This window comes from Zonotrichia leucophrys, chromosome Z, assembly GCF_028769735.1.
Source record: "Zonotrichia leucophrys gambelii isolate GWCS_2022_RI chromosome Z, RI_Zleu_2.0, whole genome shotgun sequence".
NCBI classification, from domain to species: Eukaryota; Metazoa; Chordata; class Aves; order Passeriformes; family Passerellidae; genus Zonotrichia; species Zonotrichia leucophrys.
The window spans coordinates 9,863,283-9,890,645 of record NC_088200.1 but is presented as its reverse complement, the minus strand read 5'-3'; the positions used below and the strand labels follow the sequence as shown (position 1 = coordinate 9,890,645).

At 40.7% G+C, this 27,363-nt stretch overlaps 1 protein-coding gene across 1 annotated transcript in view; it reads left to right on the top strand.

The window, feature by feature from the left end:
* The first annotated feature begins 1,226 nt into the window (after positions 1 to 1,226).
* The window catches only part of CCBE1 (collagen and calcium binding EGF domains 1), a 94,598-nt gene continuing 68,461 nt past the window's right edge, over positions 1,227 to 27,363 (top strand). Inside the window, exons 1-2 of the mRNA XM_064736458.1 lie at positions 1,227 to 1,342; positions 1,458 to 1,538. Of these exons, the coding sequence (XP_064592528.1) occupies positions 1,242 to 1,342; positions 1,458 to 1,538 (182 nt within the window). The 5' untranslated portion in view covers positions 1,227 to 1,241. The remainder of the gene's footprint in view (positions 1,343 to 1,457; positions 1,539 to 27,363) is intronic.

The following is a 27,363-nucleotide window of genomic DNA, read 5'->3' as shown; positions in this document are numbered from 1 at the left end:
CCTTGAAGCTGGCAGTTCACAGCACAGTCGGCAGACCATGATGACAGTGGATGATGTGCAAGTAAGGAAAAACTTCTCAAAAATCCGATAATTTCCCAGTTCATCTATAGTTAGGTTTTTTCTTTCCTGAGTACTGTACAGCATACCAAAGGGATTAACAGTTTAATCATAGCTGATTCATATATGGGGATCTGCATTTTTATTTATTTATTTTGTTATCAGAAACTTCCTCTTAGAGACATGGGAAACTGAGGCACAGAATGGTGAAATTACTTGTTTAAATGGTGCCTGCAGCAGGGGGAATAATGGAAGTGTGTTTCTCAATCTCACACCCTTTTATTACTCCTGTGCTGGTTTAACAGAGGAATTACAGCTCCTGGCATAACCCTGACTTTCTGGCTGTAATGATATATGAGTACAACCCATTGCTCACATTTCCCTGATTTTTCTGACTGCAAAATGAGGTCTTTTACACTGCAGGTGAAAGTGCTGGAAAGAGCTGATTTGCACTCTGTCATGTCCCTGGAGCTTCTGGTACCTGCAAGAAGTTACATGGTGATTAAAGCCAATGCATCTGCCCAACACTTAGCAAAGGCACGGTGGCTCTGCAGGTTCGCTCCCCTGGTCCCAAGCAGCTTAACCGTGAAAACAGGATATGGTAAAGCGGGCCGAACCCCATGCGCTGCTTTGTCGGGAGTCTGCTGTCATTAATCTCCATCTTTATGAATGGTGGGGAAGTGGCAGCTGTACACAAGGATAAACAGCCGTCGCAGCAGAGATGCTTTGAACTGCTCTGCTCCTTTGGGGAAGAGATTTGAGATAAAGCCGAATCTGGAAAGCATCAGCGGTGGTGCACCGAGAGCCGCTGATCACCCCCGTCGCTCCGGACCTTTCCACCACTTTCCGTCCCCCTCACCCTGGGGCGGGCACCCTTCTCCCCCTCTTCCCTGCCTTGCCCGCAGCCGGGGGGTCGGGAGTGGAGCGTGGCTTTGCGGGGCCGTGTATTGATGTCCCCTCACTCCCGCCGCACATCTGCAGCGACCCTGACACATCTGGCCGCCGCCCCGCCGCGGGGCAGCATCTGCCGGCACATCTGGGCGCGCGCGGCCCCTCCCCGCGGGCACATCTGTCGGCGGCGGGGGGCGGCCCCGCGGCGGGGCGGGAGGAGCGCGGGTCGGCGCAGCCCCGCCGCCGGCCGGGGCGGGCAGAGCCGGCGCGGCGCGGAGGGGAGCGACGGCCCGATGGGGCGGCCGGCCGGCAGCCTGGCCCCGCTCCGGCTGCTGCTGCTCCTGGCGCTGGGACACGCCTGGACCTACCGGGAGGAGCCGCAGGACGGCGACAGGTGGGTGTTGCGATTGCGAGGCTGCTTCTGTGCGTGTCCTCGCCATCTACCACCTTCTTTTTCTTTTTTCCTACCCTGTGGGGTTTTTTTAATACTCCGACTCCCCGCCTTGCAGGGAGGTTTGCTCCGAGAACAAAATCGCCACCACCCGGTACCCCTGCCTGAAGCCCACGGGAGAGCTCACCACCTGCTTCAGGTGAGCGCCGCAGCCGCGGAGGACGCGGGGCAGAGGGGGCGCGGGGCTCACCCGTGTCCGCTGCTGGGGACTCGCTGCCCGCGGGGAAGGCGGGGGGGACACACTCGTGTGGGTGTCAGAGGCAGGGACGGCAGCTGTGCCAGCTGTTTGTCTCCCCCCTGCTCTGTGCTAGCCCACCCCGGCGCTCCCACGACCCCGTGAACCGCGAGCAGGTAACTTGGTCACACCCCTCCCGCGTTCCGCATCTCCCCTGGCAAGTCCTGCGGCTGTCCCGGGGAAGGGTTTCGGTAACTCGCTGCAAACGTCATCTCTGAGACATCGCTGGAGAGAGAGGGCGCGTGTGGTTCTCATTGCTGTACCGAATCCACAGACAGTTTTGATACGATGAGAGAGGCTTCCTCTGACCCGGGTGTCCGGGACCACATGGGAGCTCTAGCTGCATCAGTTACAGGATAATCAGCGAGATCGTCCGGATTTGTGCTACGCAAAACGTATCTGAAGTTAGGTAGATGAATCACTCTCAGAATTGGTAACTTCTTCAGCAACCAGCGCTGGGGGAGAAATGCGACAGAGGCCTCTGAAATTAAGTAAGATGAATCTAACCACGAGTTTTCATTTTTCAGCTGTGCGTTTGAGAAACATAATCTATTTAATGATGATAGCTGTCCAGAGCTGTCAGTAATTGACAGTGAATGTGCTTTTTTGAAGAGCTGTACACAAAGTATGAGCACGCACCTTGTGTGCGCCCCTTCACTGATGCCCTCAGGTTAGCCTCATCCCCACAGACGAGATATTTCATGTATGAAAGCTGCTTCTTATGAGAGGCTGCTTTGTGGAGGCAGCTGTGCTCTGCCTGTGTGTGTATGCTTGCATGTGACAAGGAGCCACTTCTGTACACCAAAAATACAGTAACACATGTAGAAAGTGTTACAGAGAGTGTCCATCTCTTCAGAGAGTGTCTTTCTCTTCTGTTTGGCATTAGTTCCAAGGAGCTGTAGACAAACATTGCAGCAGTGCTGTCCCTCTCCCATGCTCTCGGGCTTGTTCATGCCCTCTGGCAGACACGGACACCTGGGACAGTGTCCTGCCACTGCCCAGTTCTTAGGAGCATCAGCTTCCCCCCAGTCCCTGGGAAGGGCTGTGCAGGGAATGGAGACCACCCTTCCCTGCATCCCTTATCTTGTCTCTCTCCTCTCTCTGTGAAGGTGAGGCAGAGCCCTCTTGCAGGCAGCTCTGTAGCGCCCAGTGGCAGCACATTTTGGAGAGGGACAGTGTGAAGGTTTTGCAGGTTCTTGGTTGAAGCTGCAGCATTTCTCTGGTTTTGGGGGCAGAGCACTGGGGTGGACAAGACAGTTCTGAGTGCGGAGTTACTGATTGAAGAAGCCAGAGTGGTAGCTGCATAAGGCAGCACACACATGACCATCCTGCTCCTTTGTACGTGTCCCAAAATCCGTCTGAGGAAAGTGATTCTGCTTTGTGTGTGACAGAGGAGGACTACACAGGCTCCACTGGCAGCTATGGACCACTGTGCAAAGAAAGCAGGACTCTGTCCAGCTGCCAATTCCCACTTCTGTCATCCTTTCTGAGGTATTTCTGACCTTTGGGCTCTGGTTGTGACAGGCCTCCCTCCCCAGCTCTCCCTCTGCACAATCCCAAGTGATATTCACTCTCTCAAATCAGCACAGCCTGTGTGGATGAGAATTTGGAAATTGCTGCATTGACTTCTTGGTTGTTTTAGTTCAAGCACTTTCTGTATCTCTGACTTCCAAGCCTCCCTTGCTTTAAAAAAGAAAAAAAAATCCATTTCTGTGTAATCATGTATTTTTAAGGTTTAACCTTTAGGCTTGGGTGAGGGCTCCATTCCTCACCCTGCAAGGTCTCCTTCATGAGAGATGCACAAGAGCAGGAGAGCAACTCTGAGAGGGAGCAGCTCTGCTCAGCAGAGCGCAGACCTGAGCTGGCAGTCCTGCCCCTCGGAGCTGTGGCGTGCCCTGGCAAGGACCTGCAGCATCACCCACCCCAGGTGGTGAACCCCAGGGGCACCCCACTGCTCCTGGTAGCAAGGTGTGCTCTCAGCAGGCACGTGGGATAACCCTTGGCAGAACACATTTTAATGTAAGATTCATTAATACTTTGAGGTCGAGGCTGTTAACAAGACAACAGGAAACTTGCAAGTGTTGACTAATCCTGTGGTGCCTCAAGGCGGATTTTGTTTCATAGGACATTCAGGAGCTTAAGGATTCAGTTTTCATCTCTGGAATGACAACCAGCTCTTAAAGAACTTCAGCTTGGTAGAAACTCAGCTGTGGGTTTTAGGAGCTTTCACTCCAGGTTTCAGATAAACTTGATTTTGCTGTTCTATAGTTTATTCTTACGAATTCTTACACTTCATTTTTTATCTTTTTACACATCATTATCACAGTATTTCATAATGACAATAGTCATGTAATTTATGTACATTGTTAGAGGTAGATAACAGGATAGTTAATGTCAGCTTCTATTTACTATTAGCAGACACACCTAACTTCTTTTCTAGGTCAAAGTACCATTTGTGTAGAAATTACACAAACTGACACAAAATTTATCATAACACATCAGGCATAAGGCAACGTGCACCACTACTGATAATTTGTTGTGAAATTAGTTAAATAAAATTAGGAATAATATGAAGCTAGATATCAAAATTCCTGACCAAAATGCTTGATAGAAAGTAATACCATCCTTTTATTCCTCTTGCTGGAATTTGTCATGAAAATCAGCATGTTTTTAGAGCACTTCAATAAAAATAGCATCTTTTCATCACAGAAAATATTTCTTGATTTTATTTTTTTTAACCAGATTTACTTATGATTAAAGATGATCCAAGTGGAGGACCAAGCCAGAAGTGGGGCCAAGCACTGAGAATATACTGGCATTTTTCCCTGTGGTCATAGCAACCACGTACACAATCAGACGTATTTTTTTTCTTTTGAATGTGTGCAGTCTGGCCCTTGGTTTAGTTTGATTTGTGATTTTTTTTATATGTCCTCTGTATTTGTTTTCATAAGAGTACAAAAGAACAGATGCAAAAAGGGGAGGGAGCTTATACAAAATCTTTTCTGTGGAAATCTCATTTAAACTTTTGTATGTAACTGCACAAAGTACCCAGTACTGATGTCCCCATCAGGCAGGTATGGAGAGGAATTTCTGCAGATTTATTGATAGCAGTATGGTCCAATAAGACTTTGAATTCCTATCGTATGCCAAATTAATCAAATTTTAGGAAATTTGGGCAGCATGAGAATATGAAGCCTCACTGCCTTGTTACTGTCTTCTCCAGTTTGGATGTGATGTTAACCTGTTTCACTCTCATACAGACTTTGTTGGCATAATAAAAATTACACAAATGTTGCATTTTTCTCCAGTGCCTGTGACAATTCAGTTTGTGCATCCTTGCAGTAGTCCTTTTCATTACAGTCCTTCCTTCATTTCCATTTTAAACAGTGCTCCTGTATGTTTTCCTCTGGTCCAGAAGGAAAAGCAGCATCTGGGGCAGGTATTTCCTTGCCTCATCCTGAGTGTGGACCTGTGTTCCCAAAAGGGAGTGGTAGTGGTTATGTCACTTCCAAATTCAGGAGGATCAACATCTAATCTGGTACAATTTATTAATCGCAGTTTCTCCCTTCTTAAAAACCAACAAGTGTGATTGCCACAGTAACTGTTGTACATTAGGAGAGCTAAATATTTTACTCAGTTAGAATTCAGAGAGTGTAGTGAATTATTCAGAATTATTCAATATGTGTACTTAGAAACATTTTCTAGTGGGAAGCTGTTAGAAGCTGTAGGAAGATTCAAGCATGAAATGTGGGAAAACAAGAATATTTTCATTGCCTGACTATGCCCATCTCTTTGCCTACTAGACATTTAAATGTTGTTGTAAGTTGACATGAAAGAAATAATCTTGCTGCTCCTCAGAAAATTTTTATAAAATGTTAAATTAAGGAAACCAACAGCTGTAAATCAGGGAGGTGAAAATTTGAACCTGGATCTGCACATCTGGGATGAACACTTTACCCATTGCCTTCATGGGCGAAGGGAAGATTTGGGGTTTCTTTTTCTTTTATTCAGATGAAACTGTTAGTCTAAATTGGTTGACAAAACTGACTATTTTTAAAACAAATACACTATTGATATGGTAAGAGAAATTATCCATCTCTCTCTGGCATCATTGTAAGTAGCCTCCTACATTTTTTGCTGAAAATGAAGCATGCAAGGACAGGTTATACCCTAATTTTGTGTATATAGTGATGGAGACATCCTGGTCCTTCCTTCTGCAGACCAGCAAGGAGTAAACAATTTAGAATTAGGGTGCTGGGCACAATTCTAGCTAATGATGGTGAAATCTTTGTAAAGATGAGCCAACTCTTTATATATATCTCCAAGCAAGCTCCATGTTGAAGAACTTAAATCTTGGCTACGAACTTAATCTGTAACTTTTTTTTTTAGTATTTTGCAAGCAAGATCTTTTAAATAGGACTAACACATTTCAGTGTAGGTTGTCAGCTTCTTCATCTGATAGTTAGCAGATATAAGTGTATTGCATAAGTCCTTCCAGCACTTCAGGTTTTAAATTATGCTGTAAAAAATTCTTCTATACTTCCTAAAAAAAAGACTATTCAAATGTATTGTGAAAGAGAATGCATATATATTTATACCCTACTTTGTTCTGATGCTAAACAGAGATCACAAGCATTTCTTTTACCTTCTTCAATGCTGACACTGCTGGTGAAGCCTACTATTTTTTATAGACTGCATAATTTTTCACATTCTTAAAAGATAAAAGTAATTGCAAAGAAGTTGGATTGTAGCTGTTTCACAAAGAGCAGCACTTTCACTAATATGCCCTTGGGGACCATATGCAATTCCTGGTTCCCAGATACTCAGCAAGCATGTAGCAGAGCTTTCCAACATGAGAAAAAATTGCTGTATATAGTTTTGGAGCTTTCAGCTGAAGCAAGCAGGGATAATCTTTGGTCATCTTATCTTCTGACTTTACTTTTCATAAATTTCTTTTTTATAGTTGTTATTGCATTTACTCTCTGAAGTTTTGCTGACTATTCCGTACCAGAGCCCCAACTGATATAACAGTTAAACAAGCAACTAACCTGATTAGAGCAAACTACTGCCTAATCTCCAGTTATCTTGAAGGGAAATACACTCCATAGTAGAATTTTGCTGAAAATGTAGAGAGAATATGATTTCAAATTTTGTATTGGTTTCAGAAAACTAAACATACAGAATATACATATAAATTCACATAAAAAAAAAATCTTCCAGGGAATTGTCATCACAGGTAGAACTTTATACATATCTATGAACAAAATTTTCTTCAATACAGTACTTTTTTTCTTTTCTTACAAAACGGTGTAGGCTACAATGGTGCCAAGAGATTCTTCTTGCTTTCTTAGATATTTTTCACTATTGCTTTGGAAGTAGCACCTTCAAGCTGTATGGTTCTGACTGCATTCAGCCCTGAGTTTCATTCATTTTTCTTCGCTGTGATTGCCAGAGGAACAGATTGCTCATAGCTACTGAGACACATTGTGAATATCTGCTGGTTAAAGGTAACACCAACGCCATACAGCTGCCTTTAGGCTTTCACACTACACTTGGGTGGCCGTGGCTTTCTGTGTCACTTTTCTGTCTCAGGTGCTAAGAATAAGAAACCAAATTATTTCTGGTTTTTGGTGATGTTAGGGACACCTGAGATCTCAGCAGATGTGGATGATATTGGCTGCAGCAGAGACTCCTGCAGCAAAACCTGGTGCTCCTGTGGGTTTCCTATGCAGTGTCTCCTCTGTACAGCCAATTCACTACAAAATGAAACAATTTAATTAATGGTCTTAAAGAACGTTGCATAATTACTGTGAGTGGTTCTCTCAGGAACAATGTGCTAATTAAAGGATGAGGTCAGGCAAGTGGTCGTTCACGTAGGCCAGGAGTTTTTGATGTTCACATCAAAGCAGTTTGGAGAATTTTAGAACTGGCAAGCCAAGAGCTTTATGATAAGTGCCCTACTTGGTGGTTTGATTGATAATGAAACCCAGGTGCTTTGCATTATGGTTTTCATCTACAGAATATAGGGTTAAATATGAACTGACTTTGCTGGCCATGTCGTCTAGCTCAGAGACTCCAGACAAACAAAATAGTAGCCCCAGGGCCTCCCATGCCTGATACGAAATAGGTAATAAAAATAGGCCGCCAAAGGGAGCATGACGTTTGTAATTATCTTAAGTATTGTATATGTTCCCTAAGGTCAGGCTGTTTTGTCCTTAAAAAAGTGATTGTAGTCTCTCCTACTAACAGCAGGATGTTATTAATACTTGTATTACTGCTCCCATTGTGGTAGACACCCATTGAGCTGAGTTGTGCTGTACTGATTGCAGACAAAACAGGCAAGACAGAAAAGGCAGTAATGGAAGGATAAAGATATGGAGCAGCAGTGAAGAGAAAGGACAAAACACCCAGGGGCATGGAACAAGCAGAAAAAAGAACTGATTCAGCCATAAAAAGACAAAAATTCTGTCTTTGTGGTGGTTTGTGTGACAGATATGTGTGTGACAGAAGGGAGGTAATCACTCCCCAAAGAAGTATAATTTAAATGCTCCCAGGCTTCTATTTAAGTTGAACCCATAAAAACAAAACATCAGCCAAAATCAGACAAAAACCCACATGCACGCACTCCTGGGAGGATTCCTGTTCTCCCAGCTAGATTTGGAGCTAAGCTAAAGGCCCTGATGCATCTTCCCTTGACAGCCTCTCCCCTTCCTTCCTTCCTCAGTCTGGAAAATCTCTCTCCCTCTCTGTCCCTCTCTGTAAAGTGTGTGTCTGTGCAGGGGCAGGAGGGACAACTTACAGGCAGATATTTAAATTTCCCTTTCAGCCCTTGCTCTGTTCAGATTGCCTGTGTTCCTTGTCATAGCAAAGAGGTTTTTTGGAAGAAGTTAAGCATGAAATATTTAAGGTACCCGTGGAAAAGTAGATCAGGCTTGCTAGAGATCCCAGGTAAGACAGGATTGCCCATATTCTGCTGTGAAAGCCATTGCCCAGTACAAAGAACGTGTGAGCAGCAGGGTTTTTGAGACCTCTGCTGTGCAGTTCTGTTTTTCTGTCATTGCATGTGTAGAAGGGAAATTACTGTATGTGGGGAACAAGGTCACACGAAGCAGGTATAAGGGAGGTGCCTAATGTTGATGTACAGTAAGCAGTTACCCTGTACCTGGGATAGATCTCATTTCAGATTATGCTCACTCTTGTGCAGTGCTGGTCATTTGGGCAGGTGTGATTTTGGGGTTGTGGTGACTTTTGGGATTGTAGTGAATCCTCACAGTCCTGAGTTTAGTATTTTGGTCTTGCCTCCACCCCAGTGCCCTGAGCCCTGAGATGACTTTTGCCTCAAGGTGTGAGTCACTGCTGAGTGCTCAGTACCCATGTCACTCCAGCTGGAGCTGCTGGGGATGGCACAGGGCTTTGTCATGAGGCAGTGACAGGGAGATGGGTCTCTCCTCTCTGGAGACCTTGTGTTGCTTACGTCTCATACATATGGATCACTCCAGGGTTCCTCTTTTTGATTGTGCCCACCAGCCCAAACGAGCAAAGCTGACTTTGATTTGCAGTAAAAAAATGCTTTCCCCAAAGTCTGCTCAGGTTTTTTTTTTATGTGTTGTCTATTTTCTGCTTGCTTGGTTTCAGTTTTCAAACTAATAGGAGCTTCTTTTATAAACTAACAGTAGCAAATGTCACCCTGCTGCTCAACTTTGCCAGTTCTTCTATGTGGTTCCAATTGTAAGCAGAAACAATGGAAAGCAGAATCCATGCAGTCCTGACTTGATTTCTTCTTGGCCTAGTAAAAAAAAAAACAATTTGTTTGCATCTCCGTGAGAGTAGCTCTGTTTAACAGTTGAGGAGAAAAACAATTTCTCTTTTAGACAGTAATCTCAGAGCTTAGTGTTTGGAAAATCCTTCTCCCTTAAAGAGTGTTTTCCATTGTGTTGTGTTGATTTCATTGCTGATCCTGGTTCAAAAAATGAAGTACAAGACCATCAAGCATTTAGCATACATCCAGCTATTGTAAATAATTTCTTCTGAGTTTCTTTGTTAGTTTCAAGCTCTAACCACATTCATTTTAATTGACAATCTGTGCTGTAATTAAAATGAGGTGAAATACACAGTGTTTGTACTAACTGTATTAATTTTAGCAGCTACTTAGTAGTAAACACACATTAAACAGAATTCTTCTCCTTCCTTTTCAAATGGACTGGGAGATAAAGTGGTGTAGACATAGTGTTTCAAGTAGGAAAGAGAGGCAAAATCTAAGCTATAATCCAAGTTTTTAAGTGGATCATTTTTGGAAAAATGAATAAGCATATTATAGGTCAATGGCAAGTTGTTGTAGAGTGTGAGTTTGGAGAAATATAAAAACATATTCTTCTGGGCTAGAAAACATATTATTTATCTTTCTAGGGAAAAATTATTGGTACATAGCTTCCAGCATAAAGCAGGAGTGTTCATGTTGGCTTCGTTATCTCATTATCAACTGTAAAGGAGGAAGGTTGAACCACCTAATTCTCTGTAACAAAGTGTGCATGTCCAAGAAGTTGTAGGGCACAGTCTGCAAAATGGATGAAGAAATACATAAAGTATTATCATATCTCATGAGAAACGGATGAATGCTGAAAATATAGAAATTTGTGAAAGTACATCCAGGAAAAAAGTGTGCTCAGAACTCTGTACAAGAGAGAGAAAATTACTTTATTGGATGCATTTTTTCTTTGTAAATAACTTCCTGCCCAGAGCTCCAGTGTCTTTGCGGAATGTTAATATTTCTGTGATCAGATTCAACACTTTAAATGTATGTTGTAAACCAGACATCTTGCCTACTCAATAAGATGTTATTATCATACTCAATTTTCACTAAAGAGTTTATTATCATAGCTGCACCAAAATTGGGGTGTCATTTCCTAAACACTGCTCTCTGGAGTTCTGACAAAACCCCTTCGTTTAGAGATTATTGCCTTGGAGAGTTGAAACAAAAATAGCCAAAGGGAAAATTATTTTATCTTTAAAACATTATATGTGCAAAGAGGAAAAAAACAGGTGAAAATAGGGTTTTTGGTATTTTATTGGTAGTTCTTAGTGATTGAGAAGTGGAGGTTGAGAAAGAGGCTTGAGGGACCAGGACTAGAGCTACTGTTTGGTAAGTGCTTAATCCTACTGGGAATATGTGCTTTTAACTGCAGCTTCCTGAGGCAGGGGTAAGGAGCAGTGGGAGACAGACAATGCTGGAAGCCTGGGCTGATCTTTGGGATTCTGCAGCGTGATGAACCCAGCTGCTGGTCTGCACAGTGGCCTGGACAGTCTAAGGGCAAGTGGTGCCTCAGACTGTGACTCCTGTGGTGCCTCAGACACTGATTTCTTGATGTATTACCTAATGGGCTGCTTGTATGCAAATAGTATGTTTGCTTAGGCAGTTGTATGAAGATAATTTTGATGCATATTTGGATTTCAAAATCTTATTAGGGTTTTTTTATTCGTTTTGTTTTCCCAAGGAAAGTGTATGCCTACTCTACTGGACTTGCCTGGAGAGATAAGGAGCCTATTGCAAATAGATCATTGTGGAGGCTTTGTGGTTGTTTTTTTGTTGTTGTTGTTTGGTTTCATTTGGGACTTTTTGCTTCTTTTTTTTTGGAGTTTTTTTATTTTTTTGTTTTATTTGTTAGTTTGTTTGGTTTGTGGGGGTTTGGGGGTTTTTTTAGAGTTTTCATGCAAAAGTATTCATTTCAAGCTCTTCTCATTTTAAAATTAAGAAACACAAAATGGAATGGGGAATGTAATTAGAAATAGAGAATGTGGGATTCATTTTAATTCTACCTTATCCTGCTCACCTTCTAGCTTGTCTAGTAGCAAACCAGAAGATACTGGACATGCTACTTCAAAGAGTGTTGCCCTGCTCAGTGTCACACTTCAGTTCCCTACATTTCTAACTTCCATCAATGCATAGTAAATTAGGGATGACAGAGGGAATTGGGACTATCTGACACTTCCCAATTTTCAGATATTTCTGTTCGGAGTCTGCTTTAGGAGTTCAGGCACCAGTTCTTTTCAGTATTTATGGTCAATGAGGAGAAAGGGAAAGCTTGCTTCACAGCAGGCTAACATCATATTTCCTCTTAGTTTTAGAACTTAAAGAGAAATGGAAATTTTGCTGTCATATAACCTCAGCAAAGAGCTTTATCCACAAGATTTTGCAAAGACAGACGTGTATTCCTGAATCTCCTCTGGGTTTGAAGTAAATTCAAAGTGCAATCAAACCTTCTCCTTGTGTTTGATCTTAAATTATGCCCTTTTCCAGCAGAAATTTCTCTGTGTGGCGCAGGAGCTTAAGAACATTTTATGATTGTGTCTGCAGGACTGGCCCCTTTTCGATTTTTCTTAGAAGCTCACCTCTGTTAAAAGATGTCTTTCTTGGCCCCTGCATGGGCACAAAAGAGGTTGTATGAAAAGATTTGCAGAGGTTTGCATTTCCACAGCTCTGCTGACTTCCCTGGACCTACACCAAAGTGCGTCAGTTGGGGAATTCTTCATAATTATTCTTAGCATTCCATGAAAAAAAAAAAAAGAATACAGAAAGATGTTAAAGCAGATTGAACGCATCTTACCAACAAAGCGAATTCTCTGCCTGGTTTTCCAAGCAGAGATTCTTGGCCAGAGTCTTGTTTTTGCTGTTTGTTGTCCTCGCACTGACCCACACTTGAATTTGCGGTTTTATTGACCGTGCCTGGAAGGGTCCTGGACAGTGCCCTTCCAGATTTACATCAGTGGGAGCACTGTGATCCAGGGAGGCAGCAGGGTTTAACCTTAGGAGGGCCTTGCCAAGAGTCGAGTTCTAGGTCCTGGGCTCCGTTTCTCTGCTCCTCAAGGAGCTGTATCATGCCAAATTCTGCTTTCAGTTACCCACTGAAGTTCTCTATAGGATGTCAGTATTACCTAATTCTCCAGCTATAAAATGGAGGGGAAAGCCTAATTTATGCCTCACAGAGAGAGAGGCACAAAGAGAACCTGAAAGTTTATGCTGAAGATGTAGCACTCCTGTTACAGCAAAGAGGATTGTTGTAAATCAAATGTTAAAGTAACTTGCTAGACTTTGTTTACTTTAGTGATTTGCTGTCATTCCAGTTCAACAAAATACTACTGTTCAAGATAAGAAAAAAAAAAATGCACATTTTTAAAAGTATATTTTTTCATACCCACCAAGAGACAAATTAGATTTTTGAGATGTTTTCTTATGTTTCAAAAGTATCCAGAGCATTTCCACAGTGGGAGTAAGCTAATGGTACATCACTGGAACATCTCCAGTGAAAATAACTGTGACAGAGTGAAAATAGCAGTAGAAAACAAGTAGTCAGGAACAACAATGGCAAAAATACACATATATTTATTTATACATCCTTGTTTGCAGTATAGACCTCTGGATATTTTTAAATACCAGTAAAAGTAGACCTCAAACATTTTCATTGACCTTACAGTCATTACACTTACAAGTAGTTCCAATGAAAAGAAAACTCTTCCAAGAAATTTTCCTCAAGGACTTGACAAAGATTTAATACAGGACAAATATATATTCAGGATGGAATTAGAGGGAAAACTTTCCTGTGTTCAGATTCCTCTTAATTGTGTATTAGGTCTGAAGATCCTGGCCGTATTCCACATTGTTCCATTTGTTGCTTGCCTCTGTAAGGCTCCTCTTTTGGAAGAAAGAACCAAACAAATCTAGCAACCCTTTTATTAAATGCCATCTTGACCTTGCTTCCTGGAAATATAATGGCCCAAAGGATGAAAAATTACAGCAAGTGTTTATTACTGAAATCCAGTCTCAGTTGTGAGAAGATTAAGTGTTTCAAAAGATTTAATATCCTGCCTGCTTCAATGGGATGCATGTGGAAAAGAGCTGCAAAGCAGCAGAGAACTGGAAATGGCTGTGTGATGTCTTGCTCTGCAGGCGTGTGGTTGATATTTGTGGGAAATGCTTGAGAACATAAGTTTTAGAATTGATCCTAACCACGTCCTGATTTCCCTATCAGGCTGCTGTGGGGAAGACTTGAACCATGTATCCTTGCATCATCCCAAACTATCTGATGACAATGCAGAGATAAGCAGAGACTCCCAAAATATGGGTTTGGAAGTCGAGTGTCAATTTGGTGTTTTGCAACAGGATATCAATATCTGAACAAAAAGCTACCTTAATCCTGATTTATTTGGAAGGAAAACTGTTGTACCTAAGCCCATTTGTATGTATGAAAAAGTTTGTTGGTGAGGAAGGTTTATTTGGAGAAGCAGAGTCTTGGTAAATAGAGAAGTAGATGCTAGCTTCTATTAGAAAAAGTTTTATTTTTTAAATGGACTAAACAGCAGATTTTAAATAATTCCAAGTTTTTTCTTATTCCTGGAGACAAAATGAAGTTGTTATTCTTTGGAGGTGCTTTTCCATCTTTTACTGCCGTGTTGTAGGAAAACATTCCCCACCTGAAAGACTCCCTGAGACATTTCGTGATACCTTTATGAAATGTAGCTTAGTTTATTGGGCAGAACATTTCTTTTGCAGCCCTTCCTGAAATACAAGTTTTATGAGCAGATGCAAGATGTTTTTCATTATTTGGTAGCAGATACATAGTGCATGGCAGATTATCTGCCTGCTTTACTCAGACTAAATGCACATCTTTGGAAGACTTTGAAAGGCAGACACCTGCTGTCTTTGGTTTGCATTTTTTTCATACTGATTTTCATACAACTTCATTTTATAAATTTCCTTCTTAAAGAGTAAATTTTCCACAATGTATTTTTATGTTAACTACTCCGAGGTAATTCATAGGCTACATTTGGATTTTTCACCATTCCCTTTGTAAAGACAATGTTTAGATGGAGGATTAGCCACCCTGATGTTTTCCTTTTACAGCATAAGGCTGAAAACCATAACAAAAAGAAATTATTTATAAACTTACCATCTCAGGTCTTGAAGTTAGAAAGATTCTGACAGTCTTTTAACTGTCTGCAATGGCAAAGTATGAATTATCTTGGAAGAAATTTAGGCTGAGATACCACAGCATATGCACATAAAATTGGTACATAAATTAATCTCTCATCCAAGTGACCATGAATACTTTGTGTTTGAGTTTAATGCCTGTGTACAAAAAAATTAGCTATAGTCAAAACCTGTTTTGCACCACTAGTGCAGACTGGATATAGTTCCATTGGATTTGATTGAACTTCTCTGGATTTATGCTGCTTTATATAATGGTGAAAATAGGATTTTGTCCCTGAAATTCAACTTTTGTGAGGTCTCCCAGTTCCCATCAGGATGAAGCAATTTGATTGTATTTAACAATGAATCATCTAACTCAGCAATTACTGTGTATGAGCAATTAAGTTTTGTTTTTTTAGAACTCTTCTGTCTCACCATAGATTTTTAAAGTTATTTTTGATTGTTGGTTATGCAAGATTAAAGGAAAAAAACAGCAAGACAAAAAGCCCCAACAAAAACCTAGCAAAACCCAGGTTTCTTGCACAATTTTTTTGCCTGATCAACACTTCTGTCTGCTTCTAAATAAATAAATAACGTGTATGCAATTATTCTAAAAAGTTGGAAATCCTCAATGAACTAGTGTGTCTTCACTAAAACAAATGAGACTTTGCATTTTTAGCCCTGTCATGTCAAGATCAGTGTAAGTTTATTCTCAGCCCTGTGATGCCCTAAGAGATGGATGATCAAACCATTTGGATGCTTCAACCCATTGAGTTTGGTGGGAGTTCAATGCCTGTGTATCATCTGCCTGTGATCAAGTAAAGGGTAGATGGAACAAAAGAATTGAGAGGGAGCAGTTAATCCTGATGTGTGGTAGAACTTTTCAACTTGCTGATGTGAAAAACAAAACAAAACCAACAAGCTGCAAATATCATTTTAGAATGTGATCAAGTCTGTGTTCAATAACTTTGTCAGGTCAAATAGGAGGATGCTCTGTATTCCCTCGCCTTTCCATCTCTTTCTTGGTTCTCTGAATTCTCCTGCATTTATCAACATCTCTGAACTGCAGAGAGTAGAAAAGAGAATTGATTTTAAGGTTGAGTCTGCTCCTTCCAGATGCCAAGGCAGAGCATACTCTCTCTTTTCCCTTGTTAACTATCCAGAAGGCTCAGCAGTGGATTTTGTTACAGGTCTGTTTTTTTGCCTTCCTAACTGTGCCATTTTAACTCATGAAGTTTTGTGTAGATCCCTGCAAAGCTGCCTCAAAAGTTTCTTTTTTATTTGCTTGCAAAAACCATAATTTTGCTAAAACAGTGCAGCAAGTAAGCAGAGAGATGGAAAACACTTCAGCCTTATCAGGAGTCTGGGGAGAGTGTGTAAGTCTGCCAAAACAGGAACTGGATATGCCCAGGAGGGAAGGCCCACCAGCATCGGAACATGGCAGGATTACATTGTCCCTGTTCATGCTGTGTGACATGGTACCATGCCGTGAGTCTGAAAGGAAATTAAAGACATGGATCTGATCATAAATGTAGAACTGCATTTGTGATTTTGATTTTTAACAGAAAATTAATTGTGGGTAATTTTTCTGGGACACGTAGATTTGGAAATGTCGAGATGCAGGACAAGCGTCCCTGAAACCAGTAGTCTGTCATGGCAGTGACAAGGAAAAAGACCATAACTTGAATAAATAAGGGGAGAATTATGTCTTTGAAAACTTTGGTCTTCTTGTTAGAATTCTGAGAAAATCATAATGCTTTCCCTGGGGCACCCAGAACTGTGAGGAGGTGCTCTGAAGTGCTCCTTGTTCTGTCATCTGAGAACAGCCAAAGTATATGCATCACAGGGGAGACAACTGCACATTCTGTCTGCTTCAGAGATGTCATTCTAGTCAGAATTTCTTCATGTTTTCTTAGAGGAATATATTCAGTCGTCGGGATGTTTGTGCTTTTCTAACACTCTTGCTTGGTGGATCATCGCCTCTGGTACTTAAATGTCTGGAAATGAGAGAAAATAAATAGTGGTCTAAACTTGGCAGCAATTGATCCCCAACAGGGATTACCTAAACCATTTGCTGTTCCGTGTATCCTTTAAACAGACAGCTGTTGTAAGTAAAATAGATTTATCTGGTCTAGTGGGAGTGTTGGGGCAATTCTGTCTTTAGGGAGATGGCACTGCAAATGAGAAGCTTAGCAGCTGGGCAAGGCACAGGGGGAAAGGTTTGGTTACTGGACAACCAGGAACTGGAAATAAGAAAGTCAAGTGTGGTGCCACAGTCTGCGTGGTGAAGTCTTTTCAGTAGTTGTGAGAAATTTTTAATACTACTGTGCAAACCCTTGACAAGACCTCAGCTGGAAGAATAATTGGGTCATTAACTTGCAAGGATGAGGAAGCATACCTGGCACAAGGCTTTCAGAAACATGGACAGCCTGATGGGAAGAGGGAAGTGGTCTAGAGATGGAAAGAAGCAATAACCCTCTTGGAAAGGTAGAAGGCACTCCTAGTTAAAAATTATGTATTTATTTGAGTGACAATGAGTACTAAGCTTGAAGACATGGGTCTTGTTAGATATAGTGCTATATTCATGTGACAAACAAATCTTCTGGATTTGGAACTGGTTTTCACGGGGAATTCTGGACATGCTGATGACAGCTTGCAAATATCTTTATGCAAGCACCAGCTTAGAGCTGCCTTCCTTCTACTGCATAGCTCAGACGCTTTCACTAGCCATCAAAACTGTGTCCTTATATGTGCCATGTAGCCAACTATCTAGTGGCCACACTGAGCCAGGGTATTCCCAGCTTTCATGGGAAATGCCAGTGCCGCCTTTAGATGTCAGAAACCAGCAGCCCCCTGTGGTCCTGCTTGCTCCAGCCTGGAGGTGTTTTGTGTCAGCACAAGCAGGCTGTTTGGGACACCAGCTCAATCCCTCATACTCGCACCCGTACCTGTGGTTCTACCACTGATTGCTTCAGTAGGATGGAGATGGAAACCCTCAGGCTCACACCGTCATCCTCTGGTGCCTTAAAATCATGGGCTCCTTCCTTTTTGGCATCTTAGCCTTGTTATTGAACGTGGTGAATGTGGGAAATCTTATCTCTTGTCCGAATGACTTCCATGGCTGGGCTCAACATCCTGCGATGGCCCTGCCTCCTTATGAACGTCTCCCTTGTCATTGTTAGCAGGGAACAAATATCCCTGAAAATAAACAAAACAAGGAAATATAGAAAATACTAGCTATAAACCAGAGCTGTGTTTAAACTGAAAGTTTTCCCAAGGAGCTTACTAATGCATATTTAGAGCAGAGCATTCTTTGTCTAGTCCTGAAGGTTAATTTTTCTTTTGGAATCTGAGCAGGATAACATGGGGAGTTTGAAATGTCAAGAGTCTCTTTCATGGATCTAAATCATGACAAGTCTTTTGTACAGAATGATTTAAAACCTGAAATGGAATTAGAGCCCTAATGTCATGACTGTGCACAAATTATTGAAAAATTAAATTTTTTATTAGTTTACAGTATGGTGTTGCACTACTTTTTGAGGGTGGGGAGAAATGTTTGAGTCTGCTTTTCTCAGTACCTGATCAACAGATTTTAACATCAATCAGACAGTATCTCCAGGGACACAGTTTTGGGTAATAGCCATGATGTTGTTCAAAGAACAAAACTTTGGCTCTTTATGTTGTTGTTCCAAGTAGCAGCTTTGGGATTAAATGTCTCATGACACATGTAAAAAGAAAACTTTCTTTATGCCTGCTGCCTGCTCAAATCCAGCCTGAAGGTTGCTGGTACACAAGCTGGAGTAGTTTGCCTTTGCTATCTTCCATTAGGAGAGTGAAGAAGTGGGTTGTCTCGTTACGGTGATTTTCAGAGATTCTCGTTACTAGATAAGAAGAGAGAGAAGACTTAATCTGGAGGTTGGCTCTCCAGTGACCCTTAAAGTTGGAATAACTGAGAAAGCAGCAGTTGCACCAGTGAAAGCTGGAAGTTAGCTGAGGGCTAAGAAAAGGGAGATTGTTGCTGTAAGGAGAACTGAACCGATGCCAGCAGAAAGCTGATACAGCAGCGACATGGGCGATGTTATCTCCCCAACAGTCGTGACTGCGTTCCAGAGGCTGCAGGGTCAGACCCTGGGTTTGCTTAAGGCTGCATGAAGACAAAATACATCCTTTCTGTACAACTGCAAACAGGGATCCGAAACAGGATCATTAGCATTATTACAATGAGCTCTCTGCTTTGTCAAACTTCTCAGTGTGTCTCTCATCCAAGAAGGACAGAAGAGTCTTTGAAAACATAATTTCCACTAAGTTTAAATGACTCAGTGGCCAGAAAGAAAGCGGCTATGGCTCTATTTTCCATAATTTGTAGAAATTGGTCCATCTAGATGATTTTTACCATGGGTAGGATTTTACTATTGAATGAGGATTTATAGGGATTTATAGGATGAAGTCAAGGCAAACCTGTCCCAGTCATCCACTCAACTCTCAACCCAACATTTAGAGTTGTTTTCTCACAGCCTTCTGTATTTAAGGGTCATTACCAAAAATGCCAGAGATTTTAGGGTAGATTCTGGTCTTTTTGTTAGTTTTTAGGTCCTTGGGGAATGAATGAAGAACAGTGCAATCATGAGTCATGGCAGCAGGCCACCACCAAAGCAATTATGATTATCAACAGAAAGAAGGGAAATATTGCCAAACTTGCCCTATTTGCAAGCTACTGGCACTTTTAGTCCTAGGAACAGACATAACTAATTCTTTAGAAATAGCCACAAGATGAGCTGGTAACTAGTTGCCAGGAGGACTCAGGGTGCTGGAAGATTCTGGAAGAGTAATGCAGCCTCACAGGTGCCTGGTTTTGGTAAATGCCATATGGTGACAATCCTGTAACTTCATATATAAAATGAACAGAATGGAAAAATTCAAGTAAATAAACAATACCAAGGGTTTGGTTTTTAACCTGATGAAATTGTCAAGTGAAATTTAGTATTCTGTGTCATTTTAACAACCTGACAAATCTTAGACCAGGAAGTACAATGAGCTAAATGAAAGGATTTCTAGAAAAGTAAAGCAATGGATTTCAGCTTGTGGGGATATTTTGGTTTTTATGTTTACTTTTCAAAAAAATTAGGATATTAATGTGATGAAGTTATGTGCTGTGGGTCAATGTGTTCCCAAATGCAATTTTGAAATAAAACAAATCCCATGCCTAAAACTCCCTGAGTTTGGACAGAGGAACTTGTGGGAACACCAGCCAGCTTCACTGACACTCCAGTGCCACTGAGGAGCCAAGCCACCTTTTCAGATGAATCAGATGGCTGTAAGAGCTTCCCACAATTGCACCCTATCTCATTCTCCAATTTTTAATTTTGCAGTTTGATTTTTTGGCGTTTCCCAGTACAGAATTGTTTTGGTTTTTCTTTTTTTTTGTGCATGGTACCTAGAAAAGGAAGACAGAAATAAGCCAAATATTTTTTCTGCCATTAATTGTTACAAGCTAAGAGCAGTTACTCTGTCTCGGTCAGGATCTGAAAATATAGTTCCAGTTCTAAAGCCAATAGCTGTATCTCATGCTGTTATTTTGGCAGGGATTTCCAGAGAGGGTACAGTTTAGCAAAAATGGGTGGAGATCTCAAGAAACATTAACTTTCTTGGAAAAGTCAAAAATGAGCAAACAGTATGGGAGAAAATGGAAGAACATGAATTATCTCCACTCTCTGGAGAGGTATCAGTAATAACATTTTCTCAGACTCTTCTATTTATCAATTGAAATGAAAACCCTAAGATAAAATCAGCTCTGGAAAGGACTTTCTAGGCTCTGACAGCCCCCAATATCTATAATTTTTATCTGATTTTTTACACCTAGGAAAAAGTGAAAGAGTATTTTCAGCTGTGACAGCTGTAAGCTTACTGTAATGTTTAAGACTTTCAAGTGTAATCTTTGCAAAACTAGCAAAGTGCCACAATTTTAATAGGTTTTAGGATCTCTGTTCCTCTTGTCTTGAATATGATCTCGATTCACACTGCAGAGTAAAATCAGCACAGGAAACACTGTTTTTCAGAGTAGAAACTGTGCATACTTTCTTATATCCTCAAGCCATGCAGGATTTTGGGGGAAAAAGAGATGACTGCTGCTAACTGATATAAGAATTGGTTTTTCCTCTGATATAGATTGCTATTTACCATCTTCCATGTAGAAGATTTTCAGACACTCATGTGGCATTTTTCATTTGTTGGGTTGGTTTGTGGTTTGGGCTTTTTCTCCCGAGCTAGGCTGGTGTTTTTAATTTCTGTTACATAGCACTGATGAGATAAATGAAGCACCACAGGGGCCCTGAGGATACAACTGGTGTTTCATATTCAGTAAGGAGGCGGAGGAGCTGTAAATCCTCTAAGAAGAACACTGTGAACACAGTAACTTGTGAGGGAAATAATCTTCAGCCCTCCTGTCCCAGCTTCCTTCTGGCTGCTTCCCAAGGGAAGGAGCTGTGGGATGTCCATGCGGGTGCACAGTGGGGATGGGGCACATCCCACTTAGGACGCTCTCGAGAAACAAGTCCAAACCATATCTGTGCCTAATGAAATAAGCCAGCTCCTGCCAATATCAGTGTCTCCCATCATCTGGCATCAAAACTGACTGGGTGGGGAAGGGTTAGGAGGTTTCATGAAGTGCCCACAAAACTCCAACTGTGATCTGTTTTCAGGAACAATATAATGATATTGACTGTGGGACAGAAACCTAAATTGCTTGCGTTTTTGCTGACATTTTGCCAGTGGTGTTTTAGAGCTCAAGACCACACAAGGAAAATGGTGTTCCAGGATATATTGCCTCCTTAAGGAGAGGCTGTGAGAGTATGACCTAATGTTTATAATTTTAAGAGTTATTGAGAGTCAATTGAACACGCAAAATTCCCAAGTGACTGCATTTATCACTTGTGTGATTAGCATGCTTGTGCAGTATAAACAGCTGAACAGATCCAAATGGTTGATGAGGTTCATCAAGAGAAAGAAAATTAAAAACATGTCAGATACTGTTGAAAATATAGGTAAGGCATGATTCTAAGCCCTGCTTAAAAAGAGTATGATCAAAGGGTTTTTTAATGGGCTTTACATTATAACTGGTGCCCATAAATGATTGAGCAAATAGAGTTTACTTGGAAGATGATAGGAATAATGATAGCATCAGCCTACTTCACAGAATTTTACACATTCAGATATGAAAGATTGCATTATGAATTACTCCATGAAGGTTTGTTTTTTGCAAAATGCTCCTAAGACAAGCTTTACTTTTTGCATAAATATATCAAAATATGTTAAATATATAGCATCATCTTTACTATGTTCATAATTAAATTTATATAATACACATATAATCTCAAATATTTATGGCTTTGTATATGTATTTTATATATGTATAATTCTCTTCATCATTCCCTAAGGCATCATTTAATGCATTGTATTTGTATAAGTGTAGCAAAGGTTTCTTTAGGTGAGATTACACTTGAAAGTCTGCAGCTTTTTTAAAATTACATTTTAATTAGGTTTTCAGTCTAGATGTTGAAATCATAATGACTTAGATGACAGAAGGTCACATATTTAATACTAGTTTGTAAAACCCTGAAGATCTGTTTTGTTGAAGATGAAACACAATGATTTTTGAATTCTAGTTGTTTCTTATTTTTACATTTTTGTTGGCTCAGGATAGACCATGAAATTATTTTTATTTTTGTTGAGCTTCCTTTCAAGAAGATTTATTATTTTGCTTTGGCTTAGGTTGGAGTTAGGGATTTTTCTCAGCTTACTCCATTTCAATATGCCTGCATCCTGGAGAGGGAATCTGGGAAAAGACGGGACAAACTAAAAATACAATTACTGAAAGTATGAAAGCGAAGTTACTGAAAGTGCAAAAACTGAAAGCCGCAGATAAGTTTCATTGACTTTGAAACAAGTTTTATTATCTCTTTTTTTGATTTCACTAGGCAAATGGAGACATTTTTTTAAAGCATTAATTTGAAAAAGAATACTTTGAAAGGTATATTATTGGTGGTAGCTATTACCAAAGTTATTATCCGTAATGCTATGACAATATTTCACAACCAATACTTTCTGTGTGTTCTATATCTGTATCTTCATTCATTTGTGCAAGTAAACTCTGCTGACCCAGAAAACTACAGAGATCTCTACAAAAAAACCCAGGCTGGAAGGTGTTTTTTGAGGGCACAGCTTCAAAACAGATTTATGTAGCTTTCAATTTGCGTGAGATGGAGTTTGCTGAGAGGTTGGAAACACTGTTTTTATTGGTTTTGTTCTGCTTTTTCTTTTGGCCGACTTTGCCTGTCTTTTTCTCAGTCAGCCCTGGGAGTGTGCTGTGGTTGGGACCCTGCACTTAACTCATATCAACAGTTTCAGTAAACACTTTGTTAAAAAAAAAAAAAAAGTTTTGGAATGCAATTTTATAACAGCTTTTACACCTGTATTATTGACATTTTTAACAAACACTGTATGCCCCCTGACCATAATCCAAGAGCAGATGCGTGTTGGTTTTGGAGAAATAAACACTCACAGACCAAAGGCACCCTTTCCATATGCTCCTTTCTGCTGAGCATCAGATCTGCCCTTTGGCATTAGTTATGTTTTGGATGACTTTGTCATAAAACCCAGGGTGATGGGGAGTCAAATGTTTCATCTGCGCATGGAACGTCAAATTTCCATGGTTGTGGTGGCTTGAGCTGGGGGGGCTGCCTCTAAATCCACCCTCTTCCACCAGCTAGGTGTCTCAGCTGGGCTCTACAAATGTGGTGGTTTTCTCAGCAAAGGCCATGACTCACATTTTCTCTGCTTAGTTTATGATTTATTTGTCAAAATGGCCATAACGCGCATTTCTTGTAAATGGCCCGTAGCCTCGTGAGAGAGGCTTGGCTCATCTGCTGTGGCTTTTGAAATCCTAATGACCATTTAATCGGGTAAATGTGAGATAAGCTGTGAGCTAGGGCTGGTTTCATGGCTCTGCTTGCATTTAACAGTGTCATGGTCTTCAAACAATACGTATCCTAAAGCATGAAACCGCGCCGGGCGTTGATGGCATTAAGCTGTTTTCCATACCCCCAGCCTGGCTGTGCATCCGCGGCTCGGTGTGAATTGCCCCACAGTTGGGGAAGTCACAAATACCCGTGTACACTGTCTTTCATTACACAGCTTAATGAGATTTCCACATCCCCTGGGAAACCAGCATGTCCCGCAGATGGGTGGTATCCACATTAGCTTTTTCTACGGCCAACACATCCCTGCACTCCTGAGATCCTTTCCAAAGGAAAGGCATGATTATGCGTAACAGATTGTAAAGTAAGAGGTTAAAACAAATGCTGGTATTTCAACTCCATATTGTTAGAACGTATTTTAAACAATGGAAGGAAGGAATATATTACAATTTTGGTTTTTTCTTAGTTTGTTTCTGAATGAATCTTCAGGTAATGTTGAGCTGCTGGTTTGTAGCTTTTGTGCTCCTGGCAGATACCCAGCAGGAGATAATTATCTTTCAAGAGTCCCTGGCTTCTTTTTTAGTAATTTAAAATAACTGGCCAGCAGAGAATAAATTGTTCCAAAGTTACATGCTTGGAAAGAGATTTCCCAAATTACAAAGTTTTATCAAGAACAAATGAGATAGTAAACGAACGTGCAGGCAACTACTTAAGATCTGACTAAAGGAAAATTCTGCTCCAAACAACACAAAACTACAGGAATGTGTTTTGTCAAAGTCACAATTCATTGAATTAAAATTTGTCAGAGCTTACTGCTCTCCCCTTCTCTTAGAGCACAAACACAGAACATATTTTTCCGTTTTCAAACCCTCTGGGGCTGGAGCTGACACAGCCATCAGAGAGAGAGGAGCTTAGTCAAGTAGCTATGTTGGGGAATATTAAATTCCTGTTAAATATGTATTTTCTGTTAAAAATTCATGTCAATTTATATGTGCATTGTGAAAAACAGGGTATCGGATTAGACAGAATTTAGAATCACCCAGATCACAGAAATAACAAGTTACTTTTATCTTCATATTTACAAGGAATAGGTCCTTCTACAATCACCAGACTGCAGTCTGTATGTTATCAATCTTAACAGGGCTCTTTCTACTTGATTGCTTATAATGCTAATATAATATTTTATACTTTGTATTTTATATAATCTCTTTTCAGTAATGTGTTCCAAAACCATTACTGAAAAAACCCTCAAATAAACCATTATTCAAGTTACTAAAGAATTACTAAAAATACCTCAAGTAAACCATAGACAGGTAAATGTCATTAAATTCACTAAAGATGAAAAAAATTGTACTCTTTAATAAGATTTTTCATGCTTGATTGATAAGAAAACATGGCCTACTTAACACTAAAATCATGATCTGAAGTTACGTAATTTCCAAGTATTTTAAAATGAAGCAATGTTTAGAGTAATTTCCTGTTTCCATAAGATGCCATGCCTAGAAACAAGGGAGAAAATCTGATTCTCTACTTGCATCCTGCACATCCAAAGGACATCTCCAGCTAGCCAAACACTGTCCTGGGCTGTAATCAAAGGGAGACTGACATCCAGTACAGGTCTAATATACTGACTGTGTTTCAAGTGTCAGCAACAAAACTAAATTTTTTCCACATCTGGAATGTGCCTTGCTATCCATGAGATTTTTCTGTGGAATTTGTGTTCTTTTTAAGGTGGCAGCTCAATACTTTTAAAATCTGCACAATTTTGAAAATAGGTGCGTAAAGCGTATGTGATTTGATTATTCATTCCTGGCCTAAGCACAGCTGGTGTTTTATAACACCTGACTTTGGTTTTGTAGTGATAAATGAATGTTGGGCAGACACACTAGATGGGAAATTGTCTGGACAATTGTGTCCCAGACAAGACAGTACATCCTTTCCTTGGGCATAAGGAAGAACCTGTTCTTTCCTGGTAGTGCTGAATTAATGCAGAGAAAGTTCTTAACTAGGAAGTTTTTGTGTGAGCAAGAACTTTGTGGTTTTAAGCATAGCCACAGGAAATGGAGTAACCATTAATGAATTTAGGGTGGATGAGCTGGCAACTGAAAATGAAGAGGACTCCCTGTACTCAGAGTTAATAAACTCTGGGTGAAAAACCCTGTTCTGTGAGATCTTCGGTAAGAGTAGGTGCAGAAATGTCAATTTTGGTGCCTATTTTATTTTATTTTATTTTAAAGTACTGGCTAATAGCACACAATTAATTAAGGATGAAAATAGATTCATAATCCTCCTGACAGAAGTGCTGCTTTTTAAAATTTTACCTCCTGTGAATAGTTCTAGCCTTTCCAGTTTTGGACAAGAATGTGTCCATTACACAGTCTATTAATATTTTTCCTATGGCAGGCGAATCCTCACACACCAGTGATCTCCCGGGTGTTATTTTTTATGCAAATTCAGCTTGCAAATTTAAAGACATTTTTTAGTCTTTAATTCTGATGGTGCTTGGTAAAATGACACTGCAGCAAGGAATACACTCCATTCAGTGCCTCCCTTAAGAGATGCCTACAAGTTATTTTCGTGCATACTTTCCTTGCCTATGGCGTCTCTTTGGTCTATGAGTTAATTGATCCAGGATTTTCTGATATAATTGTCTTAAGCTGTTGACAATTCAGTTAAGAAAGCAGTTGAGCATGTAAATAAAAAATAAACTCTATATGCTTTCATCACTCTTGCAATTAGGCAGCACTACTGATGGTTGGCTTATCAGGAACAACAGTGGGATTTTTTTCTTCTATAATTGAGGATGAGGTTGTGCCTTGATGACTGACCACCTGGGACTTCAAAGCTCTAGGAGAGAGACCTCGACTATTATCCATGCTGTGATCATTTGGTGCTTCTTAGTGATGGCCAAAGAAAACAATGACACCCCCGAATTTAACTAGTTCCTCCAGGCTTTGTGTGATGCTGAGAGAAAGGCTCATTATGAAGTTCAAACCAGAACTTTAACTTGCTTGGCAGGACAGAACAAAGTCTTTGGCCTCAGTGATGTTTTCGTGACTTTTTCTTGTTGATTTACCATAGGGCTGCATATCTGGCATTGTCAAAGAGGAGGTTGCAATCTGCCTTCAGAAGAGATCTACAAGTGCAGCATCCTCACTGCTGTGGGCCTTTTTTGTCATTTCACACTTAATGTAAAGAAAATACACCAAAAGAACAGAAAATCAATAATTGCTCTAAATTAGAAACTAGACTTTGGTTATGTTTTAGTAGTGGTATTTGCACCAAAGTCTTTTACCAGCCTGTAGTGGCAGTGGGAATAGCCATCAGAGTATAATTAAACTCCATTTAGTGGGTTTAATTTGTCCTTTGGTGCTGAGATTCCAAAGCTTAGAGTTATAAAGGGGATTTAATCACAAAAGATTAAATAAATCCCAGTGATATTTGACAAGCATTTCACTCTTCAGTAAGTCATATGATCCATAATTATTCTCCTAAAGCCTAATTAGCTCTGTTCCTTATTTAAATCATATCTCTTCCGCAAGACACTTCTGGCGTGGCTCGATCTTGCCTTTTTGATGCATGTTTTACTAATCGGGCTTTTCATGCATCCAGTTAATCAGCCCTTCCCTGCCGTGAAGCCCAGCTGCTGAACTCCCTCCCCGCTCACCAAGATGCTTTAGATGTCTCTTAGCCCAGCCTCAGAAAGCTTGTGTGGCCAAGTGCCCTGGGGCAGATGATAGCAGGAGTCAAAGGCCAGCACGATAGAGAGCAGTGTGATTTAAACCTGTCTGAAGAA